The sequence below is a fragment of the Salvelinus namaycush genome, chromosome 30 (assembly GCF_016432855.1).
Source record: "Salvelinus namaycush isolate Seneca chromosome 30, SaNama_1.0, whole genome shotgun sequence".
NCBI lineage: Eukaryota > Metazoa > Chordata > Actinopteri > Salmoniformes > Salmonidae > Salvelinus > Salvelinus namaycush.
This window is the reverse complement of record NC_052336.1, coordinates 21,605,253-21,615,870: the sequence shown is the minus strand read 5'-3', so window position 1 is coordinate 21,615,870 and position 10,618 is coordinate 21,605,253. Positions and strand designations below refer to the sequence as shown.

At 48.0% G+C, this 10,618-nt stretch overlaps 1 protein-coding gene across 1 annotated transcript in view; it reads right to left on the bottom strand.

The window, feature by feature from the left end:
- Nucleotides 1-10,618, bottom strand: part of LOC120025141 (protein CBFA2T3-like) — a 48,093-nt gene that overhangs the window by 14,688 nt on the left and 22,787 nt on the right. The window contains exons 2-4 of the mRNA XM_038969584.1: nucleotides 5,374-5,529; nucleotides 776-1,026; nucleotides 461-550 (exon numbers count right to left, since the gene is read on the bottom strand). Of these exons, the coding sequence (XP_038825512.1) occupies nucleotides 461-550; nucleotides 776-1,026; nucleotides 5,374-5,529 (497 nt within the window). The remainder of the gene's footprint in view (nucleotides 1-460; nucleotides 551-775; nucleotides 1,027-5,373; nucleotides 5,530-10,618) is intronic.

The following is a 10,618-nucleotide window of genomic DNA, read 5'->3' as shown; positions in this document are numbered from 1 at the left end:
TCCCTCCCTCCCTCCGCCTCCCTCCGCTCCACGCCGCGCCACTCAGGGTAAACACTCGTGTGCCAGTTTTAATGAATCGCAAACGATGGCCATATGGACCAGCAGATCAGCCCAGCGCCAGGCAGGCGGCAGCAGACTGGGTTGGAAATCGGCAGGGTCCTACTCCCTTTATCTACCGAGCTTCAATCAGCTCCACACCCACACACTAATGGAGGAATCACACACGGCTCAGGCACAGAAACCAGGTCGCTTTATACACTGGCCAGCCTTCCAGAGAATATTCTTTTTTTTGTTTTGGTGGGTTTTGTTCTCAAAAGCCCTTCCTACCATCTCCATATGCTAGCTAATATCAGAAGTGGAAGCTGCTCAAAGGGATATACTGGGAAATAACCTGGGGATTCCTAGGCAGCCTATTGGGAACGGGGAGGGTGTGTCTACGTTGGGTTTTGATGTGCTTTACCTTGAGGAATGGAATGACAAAGGGACGCAGCGGGAAGTTGGTAGCCTCCTGGAGTTTGGAGTGGAACTCTTCTATGGTCAGGGTGGAATTCTGTCAAAAACCAGAGGAAGGGAGAGATTGGAACACTTGGACAAGAAGCTTCACAGTAAAACATAGGAGACAGACAGAGCTGGACATGGAGAGACAGAAAGAGATATTGGACACAACTAAGTAAGTACTGTGAAGAAAAGTAGGAGAAGTAGGAGAATGAGTGGGAGAGATAGACAGACAAGGGGAGAGGGACAGAGAAGAGGAGAAGAGGCGAGCAGGACTTACCACCAGGCCCAGCACCAGACTGCGGACCCGCTCTCCGATCTCGGGCGAGATGTCGTTGCCGAACTGCTGCAGCGTGGTGAGGAAGCGCTTGAGCTTGCAGAGCTGGCGGGCACCGCAGGCAGGCGGCAGCTGCTGATTGGACAGGGAGGCGGTGGACGACATGGCAGGGCCGTTGCTGAAGCCGTTGGGTGTAGAGGGCGCCCCGTTGAGCGACGTGGGCGAGTGACTTGAGTGACTGCTCCCGTTCAGCACTGCAGGGAGAGAGAGGGAGAGAGGCCATCCATCAGCACCAGTCTGTTGTCCTCCTCCATCCTCCACCTGTCCCTCTACCTCCTCCCCCCGGACGTCATGCGCTGTGAAGTCGCCGGAGGACAGGGTTGAGGAGGGTGGTGAAGGCACATGCATTCTTAAGGTTGAGGCGGAGAGCTCCAGGGCACACACACTAAGGCTAGGGCCAGGGAACACACTAAGGCTGAGGCCAGGGAACGCACTAAGGCTGAGGCCAGGGAACGCACTAAGGCTGAGGCCAGGGAACACACTAAGGCTGAGGCCAGGGAACACACTAAGGCTGAGGCCAGGAAACACACTAAAGCTGAGGCCAGGGAACGCACTAAGGCTGGGGCCAGGAAACACACTAAGGCTGAGGCCAGGAAACACACTAAGGCTGAGGCCAGGAAACACACTAAGGCTGAGGCCAGGGAACACACTAAGGCTGAGGCCAGGGAACACACTAAGGCTGAGGCCAGGGAACACACTAAGGCTGAGGCCAGGAAACACACTAAGGCTGGGGCCAGGGAACACACTAAGGCTGAGGCCAGGAAACACACTAAGGCTGAGGCCAGGGAACACACTAAGGCTGGGGCCAGGGAACGCACTAAGGCTGAGGCCAGGAAACACACTAAGGCTGAGGCCAGGAAACACACTAAGGCTGAGGCCAGGGAACACACTAAGGCTGAGGCCAGGGAACACACTAAGGCTGAGGCCAGGGAACACACTAAGGCTGAGGCCAGGAAACACACTAAGGCTGGGGCCAGGGAACACACTAAGGCTGAGGCCAGGAAACACACTAAGGCTGAGGCCAGGAAACACACTAAGGCTGAGGCCAGGGAACACACTAAGGCTGGGGCCAGGGAACGCACTAAGGCTGAGGCCAGGGAACACACTAAGGCTGAGGCCAGGAAACACACTAAAGCTGGGTAAAGACACTGTTGGCTGCTAACCCGTACTCTGCTGCTCGTGCTCTGCCACGGCTCATACCAGTTTGAGTGAAGGCTCTGTGTGCAGTAACTTCAGCTGCCTCTCACAAGTGGGACCGTTTGACCCTCCTCCCTCTCTCCCAGTGCCCCTCCTCCCCTTCACCAGTCTGTTTCTAACTTTCGCTCACCCACTCGCTCAGTAGGACACAACTATAAGAGGAACGTGTTAAAGAGGTGCCAAAAATAGGCCTGTGGCCTGTGTTAGTTTATTCCAATAGCAGGTGTGTTGCTAAATCAGTCCTTGCACATGTCCACCAGCTGAAAGTAGATTTGCAGCTTTCAGGTTCAGGGCACCCCCACCCCACCTCCCCACCCTGCCTGGCTGCCACACTCCTGCTCCACACCCCTCCACTACTCCCTCCGTTCCACGCTCCACCTTTCCCATGCTTCATCTACTGAATGGTACATTACCCAATATTGGTGGGATATTCTTACACTCCATCCTCTGTCTTCAGTGACTGTCACAACAAGATGTATGTCTCAATTAGAATGAAATCATATTCAATTCACTCATTTGGATCTCATCATATTGTATACTATTCTGTTTCTTCTGATATTTCTGATATGGGTTGTTTTTATACTGTATAATGTATATAAATCTGATGTTTTTATGTTTTGTTTATTCTTGGTCTTGGGTGTCTGTGGCTGAATTATTGAGATATTAAAGGATGTATGCATGTGTGAGTGAGTTTAATATGATATGTTTTAAGCTTGGTGGGCGGTATACCGTATATACTGTATACCGGGGTATTTTGCTATATTGAAACTATTTATTGAAGGTTTTTCAATACACTTTAATATTTGTAGCTACTTTTTAAGTAAATAGCTTTAGTTAACTTGTGCAATACGTTAGGAGATAAAGCAGATTGCATTCTTCATTTCACCTGTCACATTATTTTACATTATGAAGCATACCGTAGTTCCCCACAACAGTGGAGCCAGTCACGTTTGTTTGAAATAGCACAATGGGAGAAAGCAGGAGCAGGTGAGTCCAGCTGTGTATTGACAGGGCTCACGTTTTATATTAAAAGTCAACAGTGTTATTTTACTTCAATAGAGTGATCAGGGACGTGCAACTATAGTTTTTCCTTCACAGAAAATACATTAGTGCAACACATTCGGCAGAAAATAGCTTCATTTTCATCAGATGACAACAGAAGTGCAATGCTACTTGGCTGTTAGCTAGCTACACAAGTAAATGAGCTTCCAATGAAAAAATAAGCTGCATGGCCATTATCATATTTCTAATGTTTATCATAGAAAGAATGTAGCCAGCTACATTTCCTAATGTTTTGTTTGAAGTTAATCTTGCATTTTACCAGAGAAAAGTATGTTTCACTGAGAAAAGTACAGGAGAAAAAGTAGCTACACATCAGTCAGAGCGCTGTCTGCTGATAGAATGCCCCTTCCTGAATTCTCATCTGAGGGGAGAAGTGCAACTGAAGCACGAAATGAGTCTGATGCCGAGAAGAAATTACAATAAGAAGCATTTTACATCTTCGTTTACAAAACACAGCAAGATATTTCTGAAGCGTTTTAGCTTTCTTTCCTGAGTGAAAAACGCAGAATTCTGCATTAACTCGACCCCTAAGTTTAAATAGCAAGTTCATGTAAGTAAGTGGCTGAACTAATAAGATGACGGGGCATCATATTGTGTTAGCTTTCTACCATGTTTGAGAAGTCAAAGCTCTTTGGAGGAGTTACCTGTACAGCTTACACGATCTTGATTTCCTTGCGTTTTTTCTCCTCACAGTTCTCGGCCTGTCTTCTCCTCTCCCCTCTTCTCTGAGCAGAGCAGGCAGGCCTGTTTCCCTAGCAACTCCAGACTCCACACAGACACAAGTGTAGCCTACACATGCTGCTCCAGAGCCAGTGCTGTTCTTCCTTAAGACAAGCATGCGTCTGGAACTTTGTTCATTTGGACAATGACTCTCGTTCACATTCGCTTGTAAATGTCCAAACTCACCAAAAATGACATTCGGTAGCGCCTACCTATATATGTATACATTTCTTAGCAGAATTGCCTGTCTCTGCAATTAGTTTATTTTTGATTTGTGCTCGTTAGCATATTTAGCTAGCAACCTCCATCGAAATTCGCTAATATTTGTGCTAATTTTGTTAGCATTCTGGTAATAGATGCCCAATGTGCTATTTTTTGTGTTTTTTTTGGAGCCACCTTGTGTACTAAGCCAGTAATACCGTATATCCCGGTATGAGAGACGGACGGATATGAGAGAAGGATAGTATGACCGTATATCCCGGTATGAGAGACGGACGGATATGAGAGAAGGATGGTATGACCGTATATCCCGGTATGAGAGAAGGGCGGATATGAAAGAAGGATGGTATGACGATCTGGATACTACCCATCCCTAATATGTTTGAAAACATTTCAATCTGCAGGGTGTTTAATTTCTCCCCCAGTTTGTCGGAGTGCATATGGCAGTATGCCAACAGTGTGTGTTAGATGGTAGTGTTTGAATATATGTTCTGTACACGGTTCCTCTCATTTCTACCCTTGACTCTAATCTCTCCATTGGAGCCAGGCCGGTCGGCACACATGTGGGCTAACCATGTGACCCGCCACTTGTGTTCTGGTTTTAGAGGGGAGAGCGAGCTACACTGGTGACCGCCACAACAGGTGAAACAACACGGACTGTCATTGCTATATAGGGAAGAAAGTGGTCTGTAGCCCGGCGAGCCCCGCAATGCCCCCTGTGCAACTACAGCCGGTAAACAACCCCCCCCCCCCCCCCCCCACACACACACACACAGAGATAGTGCCACAGCCATTCTCACACATACTCCAAGACACTCGATCCACCAGGGAATGCTACACACACAAGTGACTGAAGTCTTGTCTTCATCATGTTGAAGCTACAGTATCATCAGAAACACACAGCCAGGCCTATGGAGCCCAGCAGCAGCCTGTAGCAGCCTGTTTCCCCTGAAGCCCAGGCAGGTTCCCTTCCTAACAGCCTAACAGACGCAGAGGTAGAGCCGTGCCAATGACAGAGAAGAGCTGATGCAGCACTCCTACCAGCTCACTATTCTGTTCACATCCTGCCCGGCCCAATGCTGCACAAAACACCTTCAAGATACATAGTACCACCTCAGGGAATTTACAAGGTTCTTTATAAAGTTAGAAAGAGGATTCAGGCATTCAAGGGAGAACACAGACATGGTAGCAATACAGAATAGTAATTTATGCCAGGTAAGATATGATATAAGTATTATTTTTTTTCAAACTTAAATTGAAAGATAGCATGCATACATGTTTTAGAGTGCCTATTTGGGTGCAAAGTGCAAACAGAGAAATAATGAATTTAAAAAATGCCTTACTTGACCTACTGGTGGTGGGTGTGAATGAAGCGTTGCGATTGGGTGCCTGGCTGACGGCCGGGGGTGGAGGTGGCATTGTGGGCGGAGTCAACCTGGGCTGGGTTTTGACATCAGCAGGTGAATCGGGCATCGTTCCAACCTTCTGTTCTGTGCTACCTGCAGGAGAGAGAGAGAGAGAGAGAGAGACGGTTACAAAGAGACAAACAAGAAGACACATCAGACACCAACAGTATATCTGCCCCCAGACACAAACATCCAGGAACAGAATGCACATGATAAAAATCAGACCCAAACAAGCAATTTACTTCTCAGAAAAAAATCTTAATAGCTAGTTGTATTTATTGATCAGTGTTGCTTCCATTATCTGACACCCACTCATGACCCACTGATTTGATATGAGAGAGAATGTATTGATGGCCTGGCTGTGAGGTCTTGTTTCTTCTGCAGAGACTTTGTGAACGATGTTGTACTGCAGCAGAGAGACAGAGAGATAGAGAGATGGGGGCTTGGAACAACACGCAAAATATTACAGCTCTTGGAGACATAAAGTAACACCTGCTGGTCCGCTCAGCTGCTGCTGACGGGACCCCCCCCCACCCCACCCCCACACCAACGCCCCCCGTAGTACTGACATCCCTATCAGTGTCCTCCACCCCCCCCCCCCCCCCCCCCCCCGCCCCCACTCCCCCTTCCCACCCCCAGTCTCACTGACACTCCCCGCCTGTCCCCTCTCGTCCCCCATATGGACAGGCGCGTGACAGTCAGTGACAAGTGCAGCTGGATCTGCCGCTGTCCATCACAGAGACACTTCTACGAGGCTGGAACGAGGCCCCCAGCCGGGACCAAACAAGGCAAGGCAGGGCTGCTCCAGTCGGGGACAGGAGGGACGGGACAGCCTGGAGCGGTCAGGTGGCATCACCTTTTCCAGGAGATAGGACAAGGGCTGCTATTCCCCTACCGTGCCCTGCCGCCTTCCACATACACAGGGACACACTGGCTTTTCACTGCCCAGTCCCCACACTGGCTTGTCACTGCCCAGTCCCCACACTGGCTTGTCACTGCCCAGTCCCCACACTGGCTCCTACTACGACCACAACAACTCTTGTAGTTTCTTACGCAAAGCTGCAGAGAGAAGGCTGTAAATGTCGGTTTCTTTTTGATGTATTAAAAGGTCTATCAATTGCAATCTCAAATACATTGTTTACACATAATCACATACTTTTTCATTCAAAATAATATTTGTTCTTTGAAATAATGTGGATAAAATGTAATAATCTTTCTAATATCTTTTTCGGGGGCCATGATACACATTATCCAGTGAGAGTAATCAGCCCTGGCTCAGTGTTGGAGTATTCAGTATTAAATGCTCCATGGTAAACACTGAGTGTAACAGGGGAAGCAGCAGCCGTCAGAGGGATGTGGGTGGAATGAGATCCTTCTGCTACAAAAACATGAGCTGCCGAGTGTGATGGCTTTCACAGCCACGGAGAAGATAGCTTTACAGTGTGTGAGACCGTGTGTGCAAGTATTTGAGTGCGTGTGTGTACCCACCGTGCTTATATACGTGTATATAACCTGCAAGCCCTGGACCCAGTATCTGCATTAGACCAGTACAGAGGCATGTGCTGAGGAGGAAGGTTTAAGCCAGGCGTCTCTATCAGCTGTCTCGGAGTTCACTCCACTGTTAACTCCACTCGGACAGCAGGATCATGTCGGCCACGCAGGGAGCAGCTCGCAGGGAGCCTCATAGACCTACAGGCACCCCACTAGCATGTAGTACTAGTACTCCTGACCATGTTTGGATCAGACCTCCACCCCAACCCACCCGCTAAGCTGCAGCCGCTGCCGCCTCCACTGCCAAGTGCAAAAATAACCAAACACATCGGGTCACTGCCAAACAAGCAACAGGAGGATAATTAGGTCTTGACCTCCAGGGAGAGCAGCTGCAGGATGGTGGAGGGTGCAAGAGGGTGCCGCAGTCCTCAGGGTTGAAGTGTTTCTGGGGTGGCAGGGAGAAGTCACCTCTGCAGCCAGGACGGACAGGCGCAGCTCCTTACTGCTCTTCTCTCTCAGACTACTAAACTCAGATCCTCTGCTGCTGACTATGAAAAAAATATGCAGGGCACACTGTGTTCCAGAGCAATGGTTTATGAATGGAACCCTTCCACAGTATTCCTGCCATAGTTAACATTCTCTTAAACTCTTCTCTTCTCTGGGCTATTTCCATATTTGCATGTAGAACTCCCAAAAAGCTAGGCTCTGATTTTCAAGAGTGTTATTCTAGATTCTAGAAGCTACATTGGCCATTGAAAATCTGACTGTGGTCCTCTCAAATACAAGGGGCGCTTGCCAGGACACCACTCCGATCCCCTAAACACAAGGTGTTAGTATTGAAGCCCGATATGGCCAAAATACTATACCACTGTATTTTAAAAAAATTGGACGGTATTTTTTGTTTTGGAGATCATTTCCACAGTGCCACGCAGGGCTGCACGATATGGGCAAATCATCTAGGATTTATTTTTAACCAAATGTTGCAATTGCGATTTGACTTGCGAATTAGAGCAAAAAAATTGGAATCATGGAAATATAAAGACTATTCTAATTCTATAGTTAGAATATAAATGTGGGCACTTTGAATACAGTGTTGTTTGAGATGACAACGAATTCAAATGCCAGGGTGGAGTTATTGTGACAGGGTATAAACGAGTGTTGATAAGTGTTTCCTAGGGGACCCTATAAGCTTTGGCTACATTGCATTATTTCTCTTAGCTACTTCATGTAGCCAACATATTCTTGCTTTGCATATTTCTCTGATTTAGAAGATACTGTTGCACAAACAACATGCTGATTTAGGTCTACACCATCACTGGTACTGTCAGTCTGTATTAGCTAGCTACGTTTGCTCTTACTCGGTACATTTATTAGCTAGCTAGCTATTAGCTTTAGCGGCTAACAATTAGCGTCTCACAAGATTTAGGGCAACTTGTTAAGAAAAGACAAACTAACGTTAGCTGTTTGCTGATGTAACACAAACGAACGAATAGTGTCACTATAGAACGCTAGTGGATTTATGTTAAGAAGCAAAGTGAAAACAGCATTGTTGTCATCAACATTGTTGTTGCATGTGCTACATTAACCATGCAGACTGAACGCAAGTGTCTTGTGGTTGAGGAACATCAAATGCGCTCCTTGAGTGACAGGGGGTGGCTAGGTCTGTGTGGAAAGTGGCACCGAGAGAAAGAGCGGAGAGAGTAGCGAAGTCAACTATAAAAATTGACATTACACATGGCGTATCACATTTAACAAACCAAACATTCAAATACCGGTATAGAAGGTAAAGTAAAAACCCAAACCAGTCCCTGCATCAATACTGGTATATTGAGCTGGTGGCTCCTGCCTGTAGGACTGCAATGTCCCCGCTCCCAGCCATGGACAAATGTAGACAGGTACCCTGCCTGGCCCTGTGCTGCACGGCTGGGCTGCTCTCCTCTCTGGTCTGCCTGGGTGTCTGTCTGTCAGAGAGAAGAGGAGGCAGGCAGGGCAGGGCTCGTCCATCAGTCACCACACTCAACAAACAGTATTCCTGTTCAGGAGCTATTGTAGCTATACTGACTGACTTCAACAACAACAAAACAACTAAAGAGGACCGCACACAAACTCTTTGAGGCCTGGGTTCTTGTCACTTTTTTGCTTTAAAAAATGCTGACAGACTGACGATCACTGATTGGTCATTTCACTTGAATCCCATAATGTACACGCACTCTATTTCCATGACGACTGAACAATCTTGACCCACCCTCTGACTGTGATTTGATTGACACAGTGACCATTTTGACAGAAAGCATGCCATAATCAGGGCTGTTAATGTACTCCTTGGGGAGAGTTCCTTCACATGGCAACTGCTGCTAGGGCTCCCGAGGGGTTCTGGGAGTGACCACGGCCTGGCTGGGAGGGCCGAGACTCCTGGGGTGAGAGGGAGGAGTCCTGCCCTCCTGGCCTGTCTGCAACTGCTGTGGGATTACTCACAGCTGTTTAATCTGACCAGCTAAAGGATGCACATACACACACACACACACAACTCTGGATTTCATTTTTAATACATTAGAAAGTCTGCTCTGTCCGAACCCCCCCATCTGTGGCCATCTGTGCTCCCATTGTGCTGAAGGACAGGAAGACTCGTGCCAAGGGAAAAACAGAGAGGGAAAGACAGAGTGAGATGGAGAGACTAGTAAGAGAGAGAGAGAAACAGAGTTGATGGTCCACACCTCAACAGACTTCCTGGGTAGAGCTGTCAATCCCCCAGCATGTCCATCTGACCACAGTGTGTGTCCTGTTGCTTTCACTGTGTTTCCTCTGTCTAATTAAGGAACCATGGCATCGGAACACCACAGTGGATCCTGTTCAGGGAGAGGTACAGGACGTTCTGATCCTTCCTCTTCTTCCTTCCACGCAACCTTTCATCGCCCACTCAAAGTGGATCTACACAGTAATCAATACAGAAAATAGATTTTACCCAGGATACAATGCTGCTTCATAGACTCCCTGAGGATTTGGGAGCCCGGCGCTGGCTCTGGCCTTAGCTGCAGCCCACAGTATGCAGTCAAAAGCTTTTGCCGATTACACTGCTGTCAGTCTCTCTTGTACACAGCTGTATGTTTCCCGTAATCACGCCTAAAAATGGCTTTCAGGGAAGGAACGGTCAGTCAGCAATCTGTGTTCTAAAAAGGGTTTCAGTTCAGTCCTATTGTGCTACAAACAAGATGAAAAACTATTCAGTGCGAGATCACACTCCAGTTTGTCATTCTGGAGCTATTTCTGGGTCTCTTTATAGACTTCAGGACATACGCTTTCACTAAAACCACCAAACACACAAGAAACCATCATGTAATGACAGGCCATTAAGAGGCTGGTTGGCTGCTGGCAGTGTCTCTGTTTTCACACGGCCTATCCTTCACATTAGAACAGAGCTACTGTAACTGTATCTTAGACGCGGACAGACTCTGAGATGGTCTCTAGAGATCTTCTCTTGTACCTCTGTCGCTCTCCCTCTATCCAAATGGGCTCCTCTCTGGGACACATACCTCTAAATCTCTCCCTCTGTCTCTAGCGCGTTCCCTCTCTCCCTCTCTCTCTCTCTCTCCCTGTAATTCCCCCAGTCTCCAGGAATGCTGTTGTTTTTAATTTCTCCCAGCTGCTCTGGCTCGGTGCCCGCCCGCCTGCCTTCCCACATCTGCTCCCCATC